The 24,062-nt window shown below is 44.2% G+C and overlaps 1 protein-coding gene across 2 annotated transcripts in view; it reads left to right on the plus strand.

Annotated features, from left to right (window-relative positions):
* The window catches only part of ak8 (adenylate kinase 8), a 135,448-nt gene that overhangs the window by 42,938 nt on the left and 68,448 nt on the right, over window positions 1-24,062 (plus strand). For both annotated transcript variants that reach the window (XM_078549986.1, XM_078549987.1), the window contains exons 6-7: window positions 12,623-12,704; window positions 23,596-23,667. In XM_078549986.1, the coding sequence (XP_078406112.1) occupies window positions 12,623-12,704; window positions 23,596-23,667 (154 nt within the window). The remainder of the gene's footprint in view (window positions 1-12,622; window positions 12,705-23,595; window positions 23,668-24,062) is intronic.

Here is a 24,062-nt window from a genome sequence, read left to right on the forward strand (position 1 = left end):
TTCAGGACTCAGCCAGCTCGGTCAGTAGTGGTGCTACCGAGCCACTCTTGGTTATGGACATTGATGTCCCCCACCCAGAGTACATTCTGCGGCCTTTCCACCTTCAGTGCTTCCTGCACGTGGTGTTCAACATGGAGGAGCACTGATTCGTCAGCTGAGGGAGGGTAATATGTTGTAATCAGCAGTAGGTTTCCTTGCCCATGTTTGACCTGAGACTTCATGGGGTCCGAAGTCGATGTTGAGGACTCCCAGGGCAATTCCCTTCCAACTGTATATCACTGTGCCTCTACGTCTGCTAGTTCTGTCCTGCCAGATGTAGCGATGGTGGTGTCTGGGATATTACCTGTAAGATATGATTCTGTGAGGATGACTATGTCAGACTGTTGCTTGACAAGTTTGTGAGACAGCTCTCCCAATTTTGATACTCGCCCCCAGATGTTAGTAAGAAGGACTTTGCAGGGTTGACGGGGCTGAATTTGCCATTGTTGCTTCTGGTGCCCAGGTTGATGCCCGTTGGTCCGTCCGGTTTCATTTCTTTTTTGAGACTTTGTAGCGATTTGATACAACTGAGTGGCTTGCTAGGCCGTTTCAGAGGGCATTTAAGAGTCAGCCACATTGCTGTGGGTCTGGAGTCATATGTAGGCCAGGCCAGGCAAGGAAGGCAGATTTCCTTCCCTAAGGGCATTAGTGAACCAGATGAGTTTTTACAACAATCAACAATGGTTTCATGGTGATCATTAGACTTTTAATTCCAGATTTTTTTATTGAACTGCCATGTCGGGATTCAAACCCGGGTCCCCAGAGCATTTTCCTGGATGGTCTCAGGATTACTAGTCCAGCGACAATACCACTACACCATCACCTCTTTCTTGCTGTAACTTTTCTATGGTTCTATGACCAAAATGGGGATCATCCCCCCTGTCACGCAGCCAACTGAATGGTGTTCCGGGATAGTCCCAGTTCCAAAGCCAAATGGGTCCATCTCTACCTGTGTCAACCTGACACAACCCAACGAGGCAGTGGTGAGAGATGCCCACCCAGTGTCCTCAGTGGACAACAGCTTGACCAAGCTCTCCAAAAGCAGTGTTTCAAAGATCAGTGTTAACAGCAGCTTCTGGCAGCTTCCACAAGACAAGAAATCCTGATTGCTGACTACGTTTGTCACCCCTTTTGGCAGTTTCTGTTTCAACCACATGCCATTCAGCATTACCTTGGCACCCGAGATTTTTCAGCACACGATGCCAGCTATTTTGCATGGCCTGGAGGGTGTCATCTGCCATATGGATGATGTTTTGGTCCATGGCACAGCTTTGGAGGAACATGACAGGAGGCTCACAGCTGTCCTAGAATGCTTGCAGGAAGCAAGGCTGACACTAAACAAGAAATGCAAGTTCTTCAAGACCTTTATTCGGTTCTCAGGGTACATTGTTAGCAGCAAAGGTGTCATGGCGGACCCACAAATAAAAAGCTATCAGTGTGTTCCCAACCCCATCATCTATTCCAGACCTACAGAGATTCCTGGGCACGGTGAAGCAGTTGGCGAAATTTTTATCCAACCTGGTGCAGGTCACAGAACCCCTGCGATACCTTCTCAAAAAAGGCCAGGCTTGGTGCTGGGATGCGCACCAGGAGCAAGCGTTTGGGCATATCAAAGCCACACTGCTCTCACCTGATACCCTGGCTCATTATGACCTAATCCTGCCCACTACTATAGCAGCGGATGCCTCGTCCACAGGCCTAGGGGCAATTTTATATCAGGAACAACTGGATGGATGTTGCCGACCAGTATATTACGCATCTAGAGGGCTGTCAGATGGTATGCTGTTATCGAAAAAGAAATTCTTACAGTCACGTGGGCTTGCCAGATGTTCTCTGACTACATTATCAACCTGAAAGTCCCCATTAAAATGGATCATAAACTCACGGGTCTCACTGTTAGATGAGAAGGAACTTGCAAAGATACCACCCCCTCCCCACCCCCTCTTAGAATTCAGAGATTCCATTTGTGTCTCATGAGATTTGCTTATGTTCAAGGGAAACGTCAAACAACTGCAGACGCACTATCCAGGGCCACGGTCGACCTTCCTGTGACACATGACATCAACCTGGTTGAGGAGCTTGTGTTGTACTTCTAATTGGTGAAGAGACAACTGCCGGCCACCTCAGGGAAACCAGCAAATCCGCCAGGAGCAGATGCGAGATGAGAACTGTGTCCACATCTGCTGTTACTGTCAACAATGGTGACCACAGCAGAGGCCAGGCAGCAGCGTCATGAAAATTTGGTTTGAACATAAGAACGGGATGGTCTAATGGGCAGATAAGTGGCAGATGGAATTTAACCCTGAAAAGCGTGAGGTGATACATTTTGATAGGAGTAATTTGATAAGGAATTATTCAATGAACGGCAAGACACTAGGAAGTTCTGAGGAACAAAGGGACCTTGGCGTGTGTGTCCATAGATCTCTGAAGGCGGAGGGGCATGTTAGTGGGGTGGTGAAAAAGGCATATGGGACACTTGCCTTTATCAATCAAGGCATAGATTACAAAAGTAAGGAGGACATGTTGGAGTTGTATAGAACCTTGGTGAGGCCACAGCTGGAGTACTGTGTGCAGTTCTGGTCGCCACATTATAGGAAGGATGTGATTGCACTGGAGGGGGTGCAGAGGAGATTCACCAGGATGTTGCCTGGGATGAAACATTTAAGTCATGAAGAGAGGCTGTATAGACTTGGGTTGTTTTCATTGGAGCAGAGAAAACTGAGGGGCGAACTGATTGAGGTGTACAAGATTATGAGGGGCATGAACAGGGTGGATAGGGAGCAGCTGTTCCCCTTAGTTGAAGGGTCAGTCACAAGGGGACACAAGATCAAGGTGAGGGGCAGGAGGTTTAGGGGGGATTAGAGGGAAAAACTTTTTTACCCAGAGGGTGGTGACAGTCTGGAATGCGCTGCCTGGGAGGGTGGTGGAGGCGGGTTGCCTCACATCCTTTAAAAAGTACCTGGATGAGCACTTAGCATGTCATAACTTTCAAGGCTATTGGCCAAGTGCTGGTAAATGGGATTAGGTAGGTAGGTAGGTAGGTCAGGTGTTTCTCACGTGTCGGTGCAGACTCGATGGGCCTCTTCTGCACTGTGTGATTCAGTGAACAGCAGAAACACTTTACCCTGATAGATGACCTGCTAGGATACAATGGACAATTGGTCATTCCAGCCTCCTCTTGGCTGGAAATTCTCCAAAACATTTACCAAGGGCAGCTGGGTGTTACAAAATGTAGAGTGAGTGCCCAATCTGCAGTATGGTGGCGAGGTATATCAAGAGCCATTGAAAAGAAGATCGCAAACTGCCAAGTGTTTGCTGGACCAGAGAGAGCCCCTCATTCCCACACAGTTCCTTACCAGGCAATGGCAAAGGTTGGGAATCGACTTATTTGCCTTTATTGGTAAAATCCTTCCTCATCGTGGTTGACTACTTCTCATGATGGATCAAGTTGAAGAAATTACACACGACGACCACTGAGGTGGTCGTGAGATCCTTGAAGGAAATGTTTGCGAGTGATGGAATCCCAGACCAGGTGGTGTCCAATATTGGCCCGCATTTCACAAACGAATATTTCACCCAATTTGCCATCAGTTAAGGCTTTCAACACAGTACCAGCTCCCCAAGGTATCCACAATCAAAAGCTCTTCTGAGAAAAAATGATGACATCCCTATAGTGCTTTTAACTTATAGATCCATTCTGCCACAATGTGAATTAGCCCCATCAGAGCTTCTGATAGGCAGAAAACTCCACATCCAACTCCCAATGCTTCCAAAGTAACTAATTCCAGTGTTGGCAGTCAAGGACTACCTAAACCTTCAGGACTGAGAACAGTCCTACAGGCAGTGTCAAGCATTCACCTACAATAAAAGGTACCACACTAGAAACCTGCCACAGTTAAAGAAAGGGGACAGGGTGTGGATCAGGGACCTAGAAAGAGAGGGCGTCATTGTCTGGAGAGACAATGACCAGTCAAGGTCATCCTTCATCCGTACACCAAAAGGTACGATCGGGGGAACACGAGGATCTTCCTCCTCATCCCTCGCGGCGAACCTCCTACTATACACTTGAGCGGCTTAGAAGAAGACAACCAAGTGTCAGAAACACAGACTACAACTCAAAGTCCAAGTCAGCAACGGTTGCCTAAATAAACAGATTCCTCTGAATGTGACCAGAACAAAACCTGGAAGAATTGCCAAGCCTCTAGACTGTTTGAATTTATAAAGTCAGAGACCTGAGTGGAGGGACAGGGTTGGAGAAGGGATAGCATGACTTATTTGGAGGTGTAGTATAACGGTATTTGGCATAGCAATGGTTAATGTGGGACTGGGAAACAGTATTGCCCACAATGTGATGTGAAGAAACACATGGCCTACTAGAGAGAGTTGTGAGCTTGACAGAAACCTGTGTAGAAGCAAGCATGGAGTTAGCTCATAGTTTGGGCTATACACTGTATGTTTGTACATAGCTATGTGCTGTCAATAAACAGTTAATGTTCAACCATACAAGACTTGGAACTGCTTTGTGAGACCTACTGAACATACAACAGCATGCTGTGGGGATCTGTGTGCTGTTGTGCTGTTTGGATTGCAGGAGAGATTTTAGCTCTGCAGCTCCTTCAGCAGGACCTGGTGCCTGGTGGACCAGGGTCCCAAAGTTTCCCAGTAGCTTATAAAGTCAAAACAACCCTTCACTTACTTGTCACTTGCACATTCCAATCTTCTATAGGGTACATCTCTAGCATATCACAGTCTACAGTACGCAATTGAACCAGATCAACAATGCTGTTTGCCAGGACTAACCAGGGCATTATCTTATGCATTGAACTCAACATCAAACAAGAGAGAACTAGTGATTTGTTGCAGACTGTACAACCTTTCCATCAAAGTTGCCTGCATTTGGCCCAGGCAGAGCAACAGCTGCAGTCTTTATTGGCAAAGATCAGGATGAAAGCGAGGAGACAACAGTTGAAGGAGGCTTATCTCAACATCTTGCATTAAGAGATGTGTGTGATGAGTTAATTGCGCTGATTCTGATTACCCACCCTGAAAAACTACATAAAGTCCCTCTGCATTAACAGTCCTTGTTACATCCTTCACCACTCCCTTACTTCCGCATTAAGAAACAAAGAAACTTTTAAGTCAACTTCTAAAGTGCAGATTCAGAACCTGCTATTAAACCACACTGCAGATCAAAGTGCCATATAATTCCCAATGCAGTAATTACCTACAATTCATTCCTTGCCTGTATTAAGGCTGATGGCTTTGAACCAAGTTAAAAGGGTATGGCTGCAGTATCCGTGGAGGTGGCCATACTTTCCAAGGTAGACTGCAGAGTGCTGATGCCATATGAGATGACAGCACACTGGCTGGGAACAGACTCCTGTATACTTTCGCCATTTTGATTAAGCTCTTTGGCATACCCTACAAACCTGGTATAACTGCTCTGTGAAAGGCTGAATAATGCCGGGGCATGGACAACACACCCCTTCCACCCCACAACCCTGGAAACCACGCAGGTGTGGTGCCAACATGCTCCACACCAACCTGCATCGTAGCCATAAAGCGCTGCGGGGTGGACTAATGAGGGCTGAGTGGGACTTCTGCCCCTTGTTGTGGAGGAAGTCTGCCCTCTGGAGCTGCCGTCAAATCTGATTGGCTGGCAGCTCCATCATTCCCTGCAGTGCCAGGACGGCGTCAGTGATAGCTGCCAGGACTACAGGAGTAGAGAAAATCAAGGCCCATGGATCCCTGGAGCAGGCAAGTCTGGGGTCTTGGACAGGGAGGGTTTGGGTAGGTTAGGGAGAGGGGGAGGGGGTGAGTTTAAGGGAGAGCATGGGTAAGAAGTAAGGGGGGTTGACCTAAGGGGGGCCACCCCGCAATCAGCAAAGGGCAGCTGCCAAAGAGTGACCGCCCCCATCCTTCCCACCCATTAAACATTTGATGTAAAAAAATCAGGCTTTCCGCACCCACCCGGCTGCCCATGCCAAACATTTTATGGTGTAGGCAGCATATTATCAGGGTCAATTGGCTTGATAGCAAGCCCGATTGACCTGTTACAATCCTTGGCCAGACCCTGGGACATGAGGAGAGGTCGTGTTAGAGACCAGTAATGTTTTGTTTAAAGTAGTTAAAGCTTGAGATTCAAGACACTTGCTTTTGGAATAAAGCCACAAGATTCCATGGGTTTTGAATAAACAAAACCAAAATTTACTGTGCAAGTTTAGAAAGATATAACAATTTACAATATGTATCTTATACTCTAACATTCAAGGTAAGTATGAGGTACATGTGAATTAACAGACAAATTGTGGTTGAACACACCACACTACAGAGTAAATGACAGATGCGACCATGACAGAGTCCATAGATTTCTCAAGAAATTGCCTTAGAAAATAGGCTCACTGTCAGTCAACCAAAGCCCCACAGTGAGTCACTGAAACTTTGTCTTTCTTGCGAGGGTTCCAATCTCCACCTTTGAAAATAAAAGCAAGATCCTGTGGATGCTAGAAACCTGAAATAAGATCAGAAAATGCTGGAAAAACTTCAGAGTGCCCTGAAGAAGAATCATACAGACTCAAAATGTTAACTCTTTTTTCCCCTCCACAGATGCTGCCAGACCTGCTGAGTTTTTCCAGCATTTTCTGTTTTTATTCCAGCTTTGAAGATCCTGGCTTGGAATTCTCTTGAAACATCTCTCCCACATGGATGACTTTAACAATGGCCCACCTCGCAGGATTTCAATCCCACCTTCTGAGATTTCTTTTCTTTGGATTCCTGAGTGACTCAGCACTAGCTCACAAGCACATTTCCGGACCTATGCCCATGCCAAGCAGAACACCACTGCTCCAAAGGGGTATCTTTGCCCCAACGGCCCACAGTACGGAGTCAGTCTGCTAACTACAGCTCTTTCTTTAATTCACAGCCTATTTCTTTGCTCCCTTCTTTTAACTTACTTAACAGGGCCTATCCCTGTCCCTGTGTCTCTGACATTTCTTGGCTAGCAGACTACCTCAATTTGACTCCCTGAAAAAGAGTTGTTCGCTAAATGTTGAATTGTTCCGGGAACCTATCAAAACACTCTCAGAAGTCCCATCCTTGTTACTAAGCAGGAACCAATGCAACAGCATCGAAACATGCTGTACCTTAAATGTTACAATCTCTGCAGACTGTGAATTTTAGCTGTGTCAATTAATTGAATTCACAGCAAACCCTTGATTATTCATTTAAATATGGTGGGTGGGCTGCCGGTTTTGGTGCCCGCCCGCACCACCCCCCGTATTATGGGGAGGAGCTCGGGGGTGGGGGGGGGGGGGGGGAAGGTGGTAGAAGGGGCACTCACCCTATTTTACGTGCCCCACTCAATGCGCCCTTGCCCGTGCAGGAAACATGCCTGCTAGGGGCATGTAAAATTCAGACCAAGCAGTTTTATTCTCAGGGGGAATGCCTGAAGTCCTCTTCTCTATCCTGTTCAGTAGAGCTCCCCTCTTCACTGTCCCTGCTACTGTCCCTGCTCTCTCGTGCTGTGTGTTTCATCATGCGAAGATCCCTCTTCTCACTATATGATCCATGTAGAGTGTCAATGTCTCTGCTGGTGCTTGGAAGGATAGAGTGCTTGAGGCTGTGTCCTTAGAAAAATGGGTCTCTTCTGAGGAGTCTTCTGTAGGGAGCCCTTGCTGCTGAGAAGGACCGCGAAGAAAGAGAAAAGGGTTGAATTAGAATGCATTGCAAGGCTGGACCTTGGCAGATTACTGCCTTGGGAATACAGCTTGAAGTTGTGAAGCTTGCTGAATATTTCCTGAGATGACTGAAGTGTTACAAGTGAAATGCAATTAAGACAAACTGCCACTTTCTACCTCCTTGCTGCCCATAACTTTGTCTGAGCCATTAATCTGAAGGACTTTGTATTCTGTATGAGTGAGGACTAAGATGTTAGGTGCAACTCTGGTCTTGGTTCCCTTCCTGGAATCATGTGACATTTTGTCTTGTGGAAAGAGGGGGTGAGTTTCTAAACTGAGCATGTTTAGGATAACCATCTTATTTCTACCTTTCTCTTCCAACTGCCCTTTTTGAAAGTGAGAGCAAGCTATTTTTTTGAAAGAACAGGATTCTTATTGGCTAGGAGCCAGCATTAAAGACCTATGGCTTCCCCCTTCTTGGTTTTGATGCATAAGAGCAATGTGTATTTACAAAAACAGCTCTCAAAGGACAATATGAATAGAAATATGACTATATTTCATATTACAATACTTAAAATAATCTAGTGAGTGGGACTAAAAAATGAAAGCACAAAGGAACTGAAAGAAAAATGAAGACGACTTTTATAAGGTTAAGTATGTGGTTACATTAAGAACCGACCGTTTCCAACACTATTTTGTTTAATTTGTAAATCTTTAAATCATCCTAGTAGTGTATTTATACATATAGGTAGGAATCTTAATTTTCTGTTTGGGGATTGCCTGAAAATATTCATAGATTCTCAGGGAACCTCTGTCCTAACTTCCAAAGCAATGTCAGTTACCCAAAGGAAAATGGGCTGTAGGGCAGGCTTTTTCGGATGGCCCTGCCACCCAAAGAGTTAGCAGGGAACGCATCCCTGCTAATACTGGCTGCCCCAAAGCCCGTTCAGCAGGGCTGAATTAATTGGCTAAGGGCGAGACTTCCGCCCCCATCTGTGGTTGGCCGGCAGCTCTGTAGTCCCAGTAGCGCCAGGTTTGTGTGGTGGCCCCTGGTGGGACTACAGGCAGTCTCCGAATAAGTGGAGGTAATGGAGTTGAGACTGAAGGCAAGTCCAGGGTTTCAGCAGGGCCTGGCTGGCTGGCTTCAGCAAGGGAAGTGAGGGGGTTGGATTCTGAGTTTGAGAGGCTAGGGGAAGTTAAAGATGGGTATGACCTTCGGGGAGGGGTTGCTTCTGGGCAGAGGGACCCCCAAAGGAGGTAATCCCCCTGTTCGACACCAGCCTGGGCAGCCGAGCTGCCTGCTCAGTGTGGGCCTTCCTCTGCCACAAGTGAAGTAGCAGCTGGGACGAGATGAGGTAATTAAGTGGCCATTAATTGGCCAAGTAAAGGCTTTACCAGGCCCAAGATGAGCAGTCCACCTTCGCCGCACTCCATAAAAAAGGAGACAGGGACGGGCGGGTAGGCAGTGGGCAGGCCATGCGCTGGATTTTACAAGCCCCCCCCTCACCTTCCTACCCAGTGCCCGTATTTGTAAGAAACATACACTTTAATTGTCTCCAGCAACAGGAGCATTTTACTAGTAATTCTGCAAGTACGAGAAACTGATGGCATCTAGAAATCTCATGACCCCAGGAGCTCATAGGGATCTGAATTTGAAAATCTATCCTGTATGTAAGATTGTAATTACTTCCACATTTTTTTAAACCAGGTTTTGCTTCATGAAAGACAGGAACATTTTTCAAAATAATTTTTAAAACCCTCTAGAAAGTTCAAGTATTTTTTAAAATCAAAGACTAGTGTGTTCATAACTATGTTTGGAACGTAACTTTAGAAGCAACACATAAAAATAAGCAATATTTCAAACAGAATGGATGAAAAATTCTAATTCTGGCTCAGCTATTAATTTGTAAAGTAATTCTTATCCTATTGGGGATACTATATAATATTCGTTGAGTTGCCTAGTATATAGAAGAAGCCACTCAATACATAAGGGCAAATACAGAGCTACATGTTGCAGTTCATAAATAAATGCAACACATATGCTTCTTCAAAGTTTTTACCCTTTGGATTTCATTTACAATATTCTAACAAAGGAGTCTTGAGTGTTACAGGATGTGGTATACCTTGAGTAAATAATTTTATTTTGTATGAAAAGCATACAGATGACACACAACTTGTTTTTGTAGAGCACTATGTGTGTTAAGTGGGATCTATATTACTAGGTTTCTTTACATCCTTATTTCACCATTACTTTTGCAGCAAATGTCTTCAATATTGTGAAAAAGCGAAGTGTCTGTCACTACTCTGGCATTCAAAACACATTGAAATGTTAATAAAGAGTGCTCTTGAGATAATATTTATATCTATAAATGCAGATTTTCAAAGAGTGCAGAATGGTAATACATTTACATTTACTTTAACAAGGGCATGTGGGAAATGACTATTTTCAGCTCTGTTACTGCATGTGGCCCTAAGAGTGAGTGTTCCATTAGCAAGATGCTCTCATTTGTAACTAACGAGCCTGTGCTTTCTGCTGATTTTTACTGCTCCATCAACTCTTATTCATTTGCTCTATTCTATTAACATTTCTGTTGGATTTTTATCTTTTTGCATTTCATTATATAGATTAAATACACATTAGACTGATTCAATATAGTAAATTTATTTTTCTTTCTGTAATCTGAATCTTCAGCAACTAACTCTGCGAACAAAAGACTGATGCAAAAGTGATACTTATAATATGTCTTACAAAATAGCTTTTAGTTATGGAACTTAAAAAATGTTTGCTTAATTTCATCTGAGGTTAGTACGGATGTTGTTTGAATGACCCTACGAGTTGCTCTGAAGGTTTCTTTGTTCTCACTTTTCCTTGCTTATTATCAATGCTTATTAAATCACAAGTATACTAATGCTATGAGTTTGCATGTGGCGGCAGAACATGACAATCATAACATATCCTCACAGATGATACGAAAATAAGAATTTTAAAAAATGATCAGTTATATTTGAACATTGTACAACATAATTAACAGAATTTCCAAATTTAGGCGGAGTTAGAATTTTATTTTCTAAGATTGAACAGTTAAATGTGTAAGATAATTTTAAAATTCAAAGAAAGATCTACAGGAATATGTTCAGGGCAAGACCACAATGGCATCAATAGAATAACGCTGAAAAATCTCTTCATGTTTTAACATCCATATAATGCAGTACCTGATATCATTTCATTTAGAAATCTACAAATAATTTAAAGAGAAAAAAGCATTGGAGAAATAAGTCTAGAGGTGACAGAACAGTGAAATGTCCGTGTCAGAGGGGTTGAAGCTGTGGGTGGAGGTAGGTGATTTGCAGAGGTGGAAATAAGGGTTCTTGCTGGTGGATGAAATGTGGGCTTTGATGCTTAGTTTGGGATTGAGCAGGATGCCAACGTTTTGGAACATTGGTTCACCCTGCAAATGTCTAGCATGGGTAATTAGGACGGGGGTGGGGGTTGCAGGTATGGGTGAGAACCTGTACTAACTGTGATTTGATATTAGACAACCAGTCTAACAGCAGGGAGCTATCGAGGGAGGTAGTGGAGAGATAAGACTGGGCTTCACTGGCATACATTTTGGAGATGATCCTATGTAGATGAGGAAAGGGAGGAGGCCAAGGACTTCAAAGGTATCATGCAGTGATGGGATGAAAAGCCATAATTGGAGATGTGTTAGCTGCATTTGGATAGGTAGAAATTGAATCATGCAAGGGAGAGGAGATGGAGAAGGATTGCATTAGGATTGTATTAAACATTGCAGAGTGGCTAAGGTGGGAAAAACTCCACCCAGCACTGTTTGTAACTTCGGTCAGAGCAATCTCAGTGCTCTGAGAAAGGCAAAATAGAAGAAAAAGGATTCAAAAAGGAGAATTATCCACTGAGTTGATAGGCAATGACGCACTCAAGAACCTTACAGAGAGAGCAGAGATAGCATAAGAGTAGGAGAGAATAGATAAATGGAGGGTAGTTTTTGATATGGATTTATACTATGGGTGTAAATGGGGATTATCAGATGTGACTGAAGATTTGAGCACATTTTAAAGAAGTAATGAATATGTGAAATAGACACTCAACAAAAAATATTGAAATAAAAACAAAAAGCTAAAAGCTACTGCGGATGCTGGAAATCCAAAACAAAAACAGAATTACCTGGAAAAACTCAGCAGGTAATGAATGTTATTCTATTTTAGCTCCTTCAGAAACCATTGAGTAAACATCATTCATCACAAGGATGGGCACAGATGCTTGAAAATTTTCTGAAACAAGGCATTTCATGCAATCCTGAAAGAGTCAATGAGTCACCTGTTGAGTATAAGTAGAATTGAAGTTGTGGTTAGTAGAGCTATATAAGCGTTCTTGACTACCTGTGGGTTGGGAGAGATTTCACAGAGTTTGTTTTTTTTCTGGCTGCTTACACATAGTTACCTAGATGTTTGCTGAAGTTGAGGTTAAGATGTACGGATATTAAAGGTGAGATTTTAACTCACCCAAAACCTATTCACTCAGAGTTAAAATCAGGCCCTACATATCTGGAGCACTTGGTGCCTAACTGCAAAGACCATAAAGACCATAAGACATAGGAGCAGAAATTAGGCCATTGGCCCATCGAGTTTGCTCCGCCATTCAATCATGGCTGATAAGTTTCTCAACCCCATTCTCTCGCCTTCTCCCCGTAACCTTTGATCCCCTTACCAATCAAGAACCTGCCAGCCAGCAAAATGACCAACTTCTCAACAATGAAGCTAATCTTGTGCTCTTATCAAAGCTATATGGTATATTTAGTATCATCTTGCGTAGTAAATTGTAACACTGCATACTTCTCTTTTCATTTCTCTATTTATAACCAACTGCATTGCTATTGTTTGTTTCTCAGGGCTGGATCCTTGTGGGTTTCCCCAGAACACAAGAACAGGCACTTGCATTACAGGAAATGGGAATTGCACCAGACCATGTTGGTGAGTTATTATGAATAAGAATATTAACTCAAAGCAAGATTTAGAAATTGATCTTGGTAATAGAACAACATTTTCAGATCGTTTCACCCTAGAAAGAATGGCTAAAGTACACGGCCAGGATTTTTAGGATGGTGGGTTTCCCTTCCTGCTGTCCGAAGAGTCAGCGTAGGACTCGTCCCTGGTGACATTCCACTGATTGTTAATTGACTGGGGATGGAACTTGCCCCCCTCACTTGGAAGGAATTCCTGCCTCAGAGGGCTGCCGGCCAATCTGATTGGCCAACAGCTCTCTAGCCTCAGCAGCACCAGAAGCTGCAGTGGACTGGACTGGGACTGCAAGCAATCCCCAGAGTCTAAGTCCTGGGAGTCCAGGACTAGGTAAGTGTGGGGGTCTCAGGGTGGGAAGGGTGGTGAGGCTCAGGGGATGGGAAGAGGGTGGGTGGAGATATTAGTGAAGAGGCTGGTGGGGAGGAAGCATCTGCAGGGGCCAGACCTTGCTGGTGCGGGGTGGGGGTGGGGTTGATGCTGAAAGGGGGCTGTTTATGGAGGTGACCGCCCTTTCAGCTCAAGACCTGAGTATGGTGACTTTCTGGGCTTTCCTCCAACCCTGAAATCCTGCCAGCCTGAAAATTGAGGCTGGGTGGGAAACGGCCCTTAAGTGCTCAGTAATTGATCACTTAAGGGCCTCAATTGGGGTGCAGGCAGGTGGGCCTAGCCCACGCCCATCCCACCTTAAAATTGTGGGGTGGTTGGGCCTGCAGGAATGTGGTGGGAAAGCCATCTGAGGAATTTACGGGGCCTCACCTCCATCTTCAAACCTGCCGGCGGGGGAATGTAAAATTGTGCTCCACGTTTTTCTAAATTTATTGTTCTAACAACCCCATCCTTAGTGCAAAATTAACTTTCTGCCTATGTAGCTAACCAGAGAGAAAGTTGAAAAACAATATTAGTCTTGTGTTTGACAAAAAAATCCTTATGGGTGAGCTGTTTTTTGAGTTCAGCAATGCAATTGTAAACATACCTTTCCATGAACAGGAGCAGTCCCTTTCATCTGACTAAAGAGGCTATTGGCTTAAAAATAAAATATATTGTTTTCTCTGTGTATATCTACATTAAGGACTGTAGTTACAAAAAAGTGGATAAAATAAAGTTGAATAAGATAGCTAACCCAAACTATGGGGTGGAAACTCCGTTGAATTTCAAGGGTGAAAAAAAATTAAGTTTCTTTTGGCTAAAAGATTTCCAGTATCCAAAGAATAGCCATAAATTATATGCATTCACTCATATAAAAATACCCTACTTCAGGATGAGAAAGTGCTTTTGCTGCTGGTACTGGACCAGTGGGAAATTAACCATTGGCGATACTTCCTCAACCTGGATTAAATCCATATTTGCAGTACTCTCTAGTAAATCATGTTTGGTCTTGTGTTCAATGAATATGTACATTCCCAATTGTTCTGTTATTCTACCAAAGTCACATACTATCCTGACTTGGAACTTATGGTCCCATGCTGGCAGGTTTTCAGGAAGGGGTGCCCATGAAATACCCGGGGTGGCCGTCCAGCCACCCTCTTGCTCGCCCCTGACCTGTCTGCAATTTTACGTGGGGTGGACAAGGCCTAGGGCGGACCTCACTCCAATTGAAGCCTTTAAATGGCCAATTGTTGACCATTGAAGGGCCACTTCCCACCTGGCCTCAGTTTTGAGGCTAGCAGGAGGAGATCATGGGTTTGGGGGAAGCCTGACAGGTCACCCAGCTTGGGCCTTTCGCGACCTCCTTATTCGCATATTCGCTTACCTGCACTAAAGCCTTTGTACATCACATCGCCCATTGCGTGACCAATGTTCACTTATACATGTTTTCTTTCCTCTCTCTCCTCTTTCCCCGAGGAGACAGTAGCCATAACGGAGTAGAGACCTTGACACGTTTTAACAGGGAAATGGTGTCGAATTCTCTGGAAGTGGACATTTAATTCTCTTTTTTTTAAGCACCTTTCCAACAGGGGTGAGAAGCGGTGCCTGGAATAGTTGCAGCTGAAGTGCAGCCCAAACAGAGAGATTAACCTGGAAATGTCGGAATCCCTTGGTCCAGAGCTGCAATAATGGCTCTGTTTAATTTCGAAACGTTTACCGATTTGGTCTGCCAGTTTTCAGTTGATTCATTTTTTTTCTTAAATGAGGATTGTTGCTTTATAAAATTTTCTAAACAAGTCTTGTATTGTTCAGAGGCTGAATTTACCCCTGGGTACACAGCATGACAATTTTCTATAAAGATGCTGCGCAAACCATATATTCGCATTGCTAGAACCTATCTAATTGACTCCCATTGAAAAGCATGTTCATCATTCGCGATTTCACTGTTTGCAAGATTTTGCGGGAATGTAACCCTTGCAAATGGCAGGACTTTACTGTATATTTTTTAAAAACTAGTCAGTGGTGGAAATTAAGGGAATTAATTCAGGTCAATCTCTATTTTGACAGTTGGAGAAAAAAGCCTTTTATTTTTGGGGAGAGTTTTATATTCTTTAAGGTTCTGGAGAATGGAATGTTTGTTTTCTTTATATTCAACAAGAGTGTCAAGCTCAGATGTAGTGCAAATTAGAGTTTTTAATGCATTGGATGTTAGCTTCAAAGAATTCCTTATTAAATCAGTGCAACATTGCCATCTCCCACCTTAACTATCCTTATGGCTTGTCTGATAATGATGGACCATTTACTGCCAGTTGTACTGAATTTGAAGCCAATTTTGTGGAACTTGTGACTGTCAGGAATTGGCTTGACACTACCCAAACTGATTTCATTTAGGACCTTAACAGCTGTCAGAGACTTTCATCCCATCTGTCTGGAACTGAATTTAAAACCAGGCCAGCGTTAATACCCACAGCATCACCAGGTCTGCTGGTCAATTGGTTTACTTGGGTCTTTGAAACTATTTCTGTAGAAACCTTTGTATTTAAGTTACATGTAAGCATTGTGCTCACTTAGTCTCTGGGTGAATTTGTTTGACACTGTCTCTGAGTGTGCCACTATCTAAAGGGATTCCTATGTAGAGATAGAGGAATAACAATGAGGAAAGCTGACAATCTACAGAAAGTAAATAGGAATATAGGAACAAGAATAGGCCATTTAGCCTCATGAGCCTGTTATAGAGTCACTGTTATTTATGGCACAGAAGAAAACCATTCGGCCCACTGAGTCCATGCCAGCGCCCTGTAGAGCAATCCAGTCAGCCCCATTTCCACTGCTCTATACCTGTAGCCCTGCAAGTTTATTTCCTTCAAGTGTCCATCCAGTTTCCCTTTGAAATCATTGATTGTCTCAGCTTCCACCTCAAAGGTAATGAGTTCCAGGTCATTGTCACTTGCTGTGTAAAAAAAAATTCTCCCTTGCATCCAATTCAAGGAGGTACTACCATTCAAGGAGGTCATGGATAATCTTTGACTTAACTCCATATAGCAGCCTTTGCCCTTCCTTAACACCTTTGGTTAAAAAAAAAAATCTGTCACCCTTGGATTTTAAATTATTAATTGACCTAGCGTCAATTGCTGTTTGGGAAGAGGATTGGAATCTTTTAACATCTTTTGAATGTAGAAACATTTCCTAACTTTATTCCTGAAAGACTAGGCTCTAATTTTTTTTCTATGGCCTCCAGTCCTAGACTCACCAACCAGCAGAAATAGTTTCTCTCTATTTACTGTAGTTACTTCCCTCAATATTTTGAAAATTTTGGGCGGAATTTTACTGCCTGTCACAGTGGGCACGGGGCCGTAAAATATGGCAAGCCATCAAAAGTTCATTGACTTTGGCGGGAGCATTAAATCCCACCGGTGTAAAATTCAACCCTTTGATCAGATCACCCTTTTTAACCTTCTAAATTCCAGGGAATACACTCCTTGTTTATGCAATCTCTCCTTGTACTCTAATCCTTGGAGTCCCAGTATCATCCTATTAAGTATTCTCTGCACTCCCTCCACAGCAAAATATATCCTTCCTAAGGTGTGATGCCCAGATCTGCTCTAATCAGATGTGATCTAACCAGGGGTTTGTATGGCTTAGCATAACTTCTAGCCCCTTGTATCCTAGTCCTCTGGATGCAAAGGCCAGCATTCCAATAGCTTTTTGATTATTTTCTGTACATGTCCTTGATAGTTTTATCTATGTTAAGTAATCATCGGGTTCTCTTTCGACCTCTCCTTACCCTATTGCTAGATTTTCGCCATTTAGAAAGTATTTAGTTCTATCCATTTTGGGTCCAAAATGGATGACCTTGCAGTTGTCTATATAGAAATCATTTGTGACATGAAATACATGAAAAAAATTTATGATTTCCTGGAAGCCTAAGCATGATGAGGGAACGCTAAAGTTATAAATATTACATTGTAAGCTTGGATCAGACTGATTCCTTGCTTGCACACCAGTAAGACCAAATTTTTTTTAAAAGGTCAAAATATATTGTTCCTTTGTAATCAATGTATTTATACTTTCCTGATCGAGAAAATACACAACAAAAACAGCTGGAAAATACAGTGGCATACGGTGTGTACAAATGTCTGAAGTGTGACCTTAATCAACTTACAAGTTGATTAATAAACTCCAAGTCGAACAGATCTCATACTGGCTGATATATATTTGATAACAATTATAAAATCTGCCACATTGCAATGAGAGCAAAAAGTAATCTGACATGTAAAGCCATAAAAAGAATATTTCTTCTAATCTTGAGCAAAACATCTTTATTCAGCTTGGTCTTTTTTTTAAACAGTGATGATGCAAATCCTCCCAGTTTGGAAAGACATGCTAATAATAATTTCTTACTTTTCCTGTCATAAGTTATGAAGAACTTGTGAAATTGATGTTTCATTAATTGCCTAAGAACAAAATCTGGATATTAGCTGGTAAGGTTCAATTATTGGGAATATTTGTCAGAAGAAATAATAATTGAGGTATCAGGAAAGTTACACTGTGAAAGCCAAGAGTAAAAAGAAAATTAATCTGCTTATTCTATAGTTGCAAGTGGATGGTGGTCTTGCAATTCCCTAACTAGTTAAATGCACTGAATTTTTCATTTCAGGTAACTATTTCAGGTAATCATCAGAGTTTGAAAATTTCAAGGGATTTAATAAATATCTCTGAAGCCTCTGTTATTGAATGAAAACTTTCAAAGGAACACAAAGCTTTATCCCAGACCTAATAAACAGAATAATAGATGATTGCAACTTGTGGTATCAATTTTTTTTTTCACTCATAAATTTAAAAAAAGAAGAGAGGGAATTTCTGTAGAATGGATTTTTCACAGGTATAAGACAAGACTCAATTATGTACTTGGCAAGGGGTAATTTTACAGAATCCCACTCCTCTGGAAAATCATGGGGATGTGGGCACACATTCCAAAATTCTTGATATGTTCTCCTGCTAGGTGAGGCTGCAATTTTAGTAAGTTATGCATTTATTTTGCAACAATTGTCTATTATAAAAAACATTTTGATGTAGCCATAGGAAAAAATTATTTTCAAATTTTGTGTAATATATTTATCTTTTCACTACTATACTTCACTCATTATCCCTAATGTTAAATGACAAGCATAATGATGTTTTAAGACTATATAGAACAGATTATACTCAAAAGCTGTAAGGCTGTAGGGACTATAGAAAAAGGGTGGCCATAGCACCTTACAGCCCACCAAAACATTCATGGGAAACATATGATGCTAAAACACATGGGGCTGAATTTTCTGGTTGTTGGGTGGGGGGGGGGAACAGGCGTGGACCTGATCGCCACTCGCGATTGGGTTTGCTCTGCCATTTTACATGGATGGGCCAATTAAGGCCCGCCCAGCATATTTCACGACTCCCGTGTACAGCGGTAGCGGGCGAGCGGTGGCGGCAGGCACGCTCAGGCCATCGGTTCCAATGGCAACCCAGTGGCCTGCATAAAGGAAGGCCCTGGCAGCCTCGGAAAGGCTGCTCTTGATGGCTGGGTGAAGGATTGTGCAGAGGGGCAATGAAGTTCAATTCCGGAGGGTAGGCCATCGGGGCAGCCCAGGCCGGAGTGTAGGTTGGGGGGCCAGTGTGCCCCTTGTTTTTCGGATGACTGCCTTGTTGCCTTCCTCGAGAAGATGGCAGCATGGCGAGAGGTGCTGGTTCCCCAGGACGGGAGGAGGAGGCTCCCCCACATGATGAAAAGCGCCTGGGAGGAGATGGTGGAGTTAGTGAGCTCCCGCAACATGGTGCGGCGCACCTGGATCCAGTGTCGCAAGTGCTTCAATGACTTGTTGCGCTCTGGCAGGATGAGTACCATGTTGGCATTGGTCATTTAACCCAGCAGGTCGGCTTACCCCCACCCACCAAGTCTGAGTGTAGTGACTGCATTGAATCATTGGCGGCATGTGTCCTTTGCTGGGGGGGCCAGCAGATATTGCCCATGCTGAGGTCAGCCTGAGAGGGTGATGAAGTGACGTGTTTTGCCCCCGCAGCATGTGTTACACTGAGTCCCACATGACTGGTTTGGGAGCAACCTGGAGGAGCTGCACCTAGGCTCTGTGCTTGAACTGCAGGACATGTCCAAGTCAGGGTGATGACATGCTGGGAGGGGAGCTTCAAGGTGGCGTGGCACCGAACCATCTGCTGTGCTCTGTGCTCCACATGCTTGCGCCTCCGTGCTCTGGAGTCTGGAGTTCGTGACGCAGCAGAGGCAGGAACTGTGGCTGGGTGTGCGGGAGCATCCGGGGGAGATACATGAGGCTATGTTGGCTTGGTCTCCGTGGTGGAGGAGTTTATGCGGACAACCACTGAAGCAATGAGCCACATGTCCGAGCGCCATGCTTCCCCCATGGAGAGAGTGGCGACTCTCGTGGAGAGCCTCCTCCAGGTGAACGTTCAGGGCTTCCTGGGGATGCGCTCTGACCAGCAGCGCTCATATCGGCATTGACTTCAGCTGGTCAGTGCCAGTGTAGGAGATGGCCTGGGCACCAGCTCGGTACCCATCCATCCACGGTGAGCAGGGAGGTCCAGGGTGACCTAACGTTGGCGCAGCAGCTGCCTGTCATCTCTGCGGGCATCTCTCAGGGCGCTCCGGATGAGGGCAGCAGCTCCTCCGCCCCTCTCCCAGTGACCGTAGTATCCGGTGAGGCTGTGATGACTGGGGAGATGCCAGCTGTGGAACTGGCAGATCCCTCCCAGGCGCGGCCAGCACAGGCTCCATGGGCCAGAGGAGGCCCGCCAAGGTAATCGAGGCAAACAGGACAGCAGAGTGAGCAGGCTGTCTCAGATGCCATTCCCAGCTATGGGGCAGCACCAAGATGTAGCACCCGGAGACGTAAACATAAGGCACCTTAGGCACACCAGGGGTTTATCACTGGTGCTTTTGTGTTGGCCCGAGATGCGATCTTTATGATTTGCTTTGAATTGGAACACCCTTGTCATTTTTTTTGCTTAAGTTTGTTTGCTTGTGATATTAAATTCAGACATGTGACCATGGCTGAGGGTGCCTCTTTTCTTCTGCATGTGTATGGTTTCCAAAAATGTTATGAGTGCTTTGTGGGATGTTCAGCTTTGATTAAAGCCTCCCGAGTGTCCCTGCCTCCCTGGAGCATGCCCGGGTCAGCATCTACCCCCTCAGCATTTCCCTGTGCATGCTCATCCTTGGACTCACTGCTGGACTCATCGTGTGCAGCCGCAGCCACTGCATCGACGTCTTCATTGTCCACAGCATCTCCCCTTTCCAGCACAAGATTGTGGAGAGCGCAGCATGCAACCACCATCACCGAGACATGATCTGGGGGTTACTGGAGTGCATTCCCTGAGCGGTCCAGGCAACGGAAGCGCATCTTGAGAAGACTGATGGTTCTCTCCACCATAGCCCTTGTGGAGGCGTGGCTCCTATTGTACCGCTGCTCAGCTTCCATTCTTGGATGGCAGAGAGGCGTCATGAGCCACCTTCTGTGGGGATAGTCCTTGTCACCCAGCAGCCATCCATCCAGCTGGGCTGGAGCATTGAAGAGCTCCGGCACCTGGGAGTGTCTGAGGACGTAGGCGTCATGGGAGCTGCCTGGATACCTTGCACAGACTTGTAAAATCAGCATCCTGTGATCACACACTATCTGCACGTTCATGGAGTGGAAGCCCTTCCTGTTGACAAAGGCACTGGGCTCACCTGCTGGCGCCTTGATGGCCACATGTGTCCAGTCTATTGCACCCTGGACGTGGGGGAAACCAGCAATGGCCACGAAGCCTGTGGCTCGCTGTGTCTGGCTTGCCTGGTCCCAACGGAAGTGGATGAAGGTCAATGCATAGCTGAACAAAGCATCTGTAACCTGCTTGACACAGTGGGGACATTGCAAAGATCACCCACCGACCCCTGGAAGGAGCCAGAGGCATAGAAGTTGAGGGCGGCTGTGAGCTTCAGAGTTGGTGGCATGGGGTGTCCACCCACACAGTTCGCAGAGATCTCAGGCCCAATCGTCTGACAGATACAGTTGACTGTCTCCCATGAGAGATGGAGCCCCCTTCGGCACTGCACCTCAGACATATTGAGGTAGCTGCTTCGCTGCCTGTATACCCTGGCAGCAGGATAGTGGCATCTTCTGCAGCCCCTTCCGCCTTGGTGTATCTCTTGGCCCTGTGCCCTTTGAGCCTGCGCCTGTCCTCCCAAAGGTGGCTCCCCTGGAGGCTGAATGTGCACTCCTGTCCTCCCCCTTCTAGCCCTCCCTTCCTCCTCAGACAAGCTGCCTCCAGTGGACAGTTCAGCTCCCATTCCCAGGCTAAGGGAAGGCTTCCTGAAACCTGCAGGCCCAGAAAAGATTACTCACTGCAGAGTGCTGACCTGAAGGTTAAGAGTCCAGACAAAGCAGCTGGTATGCATTTTGAAGTACTGAAGATCACACAGGCCAGTTTCAATAACTTTGAAAAATAAATACATGACAGTGCACTCTCGCGACCCCAGTGAGCCCTCTTATCCCGCCTGTGGATGAGGTTTATACAAATGTCTCCTATCCGCCTGCCCTTTGCACCCGTGCGCCGACCCAGAGATTGCACAGGTGCCGAAAAATTGGCGTCGATTGAGGAATCAAGAGCCTTAAGTGGCCCGTTAATTAATGGCAGGTGCGGATCGGACATTATTGCGCGCCTGCCCAACGAAATATCGCGATGGCGCGCAGTGACGTCGGGGCACTCGCCTGACGTAACCGTGCATCATTTTACGCACGGACGTGCGGGGCCCGCCCTCGCACGCCAAAGGGAAAATTCTGCCCATGATGCCAAAATCAGTGTCCAGCAGGGCCCTTAGCTCAGTGCATCCAGATCCCAAATTTCCTGTTGATTTGGATTTCAGCCCTGTCAACAACTAATAGCATTCAAATACACAGAAGCATGTAAGATATTATCAACCAACCTGCAGGCACTATATAATTCGTAAAGTAGAACACATTTTATAACACATTGCAACCTGAGAAAATATTTAGTCAAGAAATTTGGAAATCTTACTAATACCTGTGTTGCTTAGAGGCAGTAGGTCAGTGTAAGGCTTCTATTAAACTTCTCCTGATAATACTGGTGACCTCGACCTAGAATCAGCCATAATGAAACTCTTTTCTGAGAGAAATTGAAACTATTTGATTTGCTTCATGATTTTTCTAAAATGTTAGGATTTTAAAAGGCAAAATAGCTACCATAAACCTGGGTTCAATTTTTTCTTGACGATGTCAACTGCGAGGGAGGACTTTACCTTCATTTGATATTAATTTTTTAAAAGGTTGTTGAATTGGCCAGTTTGTACCAGTTGTTTTCACTCTGAAAGTTTTATTTTTGATGCAATTAATAAATTTATGCCTTGTTTAGAAAGTAGCAGTGATCAGCTCTACTGTTTGCATAGGTTTTACTTTTCATTGGTTACTCTAACTTACATGAGCATATTGAGAATCATTGTCATAGCTCCTTCTCTTTGCTCCACCTCAGCCATGAAACCCTTCCTTTTCAGATGCTCTGCAACAGTAATACTGCTTATATTTTAACACTGAGCACGGTGACATTGCATTCACTCCTTCTCTCTGCATGTATGGTTGAAACATGACTTAACGACTGCTGTCTACTCAGACGTTTTAAATTAAATTGAGCTATACATTGTGAGTCTTGAAATTTATACAATGTCATGCCACAACAAATTATTTGTAACTCCAGTGTAATATGAAATTACTCAGAGGATCCATTGGACCCCCTTGGCACTAAAGTCTAGAAATTCATTGGCACCATGCCCATTTTACAGGTGTCAAATGGGCATCTAAGTGTTCAATTTGGTGAGCAGCATGTGTGTGCACATTGTGCAGTGTACTTGAGGTGTGCACTATACAGGTAAAAGTTCCATTATAGGCTTGACTTTAGATCTTAGGGACAGACCTTAGATCCTTTGTGTGTAAAAATAGAAGGCCTAATGACTCTCTTATGCCTCCTTCCCAAATTTGGCCCCGATGCTCATATTTAAAGAAGCTGGGTGTGTTTTCTGCCGGTGCAGAAGAGCTGCTTAAAATGGAAGATAATGTAATCCAGGTAGGACGTTGGTGGGTAAATCACTCAGCCACTTATAACTGTCAATCACTCAGATTCCGCTGGATGGCTTAGATTAAAATTGCCCCGGCGTTCAAAAACTAATTATTATAATTTGTTGACAAAAAGTAACTTTTTGTGTTTAAATAGTATCTGTAAAATGTCTTCCTGATTGCAATTGCTAGTCCTGGGAAGGTGCTATATTGAATTATATAATATATTAGGACTCAGTTCACTTTGAAGGTGGTATAAGAGTTTGAGTCACAGCAGACAAAGTTCACTATGGTTTCTGCTCAATTAGTGACCCTGTTGTAACTATACAATTATACATTTGCTGCATCTTTTCCATCCATAGTCATACTTGATGCCCCTGATACTGTGCTAATTGAGAGAAATCTTGGGAAAAGGATTGACATGTCTACGGGAGGTAAGATATATTATTTATATATTAACTCTTTAACAAAGGTACACCTTATACTAGTCTGCAACCAGCTTCATTTCTCATGGCCCTTCCTCTTCTTACATTCTATTTTTTTTTTTGCTGCAATATCTTAATGATTTAATCTATCATTTTTAAAAGGGGAAGAAAGCTGTTTCACTTTGCTTCTGCTGTATAGCGGCTAATAGGGTATCTAGTAGCATCTTCGTAGAAATATTTTGAGGAATCTTAAAACTGCTCCCATGTTGTAGGGAAAAAAATCTAGTCTATTTGGTATCCCTAATGATTCATTAGTCTCATTTGTTTGTGCCCTGGGAAGGAAGAGACATAAATATATTGAACTGTGAGGCTTGACAGAAGAAAAATAGAAGAAACGACTTGCA

The sequence above is a fragment of the Cetorhinus maximus genome, chromosome 10 (genome assembly GCF_964194155.1).
Source record: "Cetorhinus maximus chromosome 10, sCetMax3.hap1.1, whole genome shotgun sequence".
Lineage (NCBI taxonomy): Eukaryota > Metazoa > Chordata > Chondrichthyes > Lamniformes > Cetorhinidae > Cetorhinus > Cetorhinus maximus.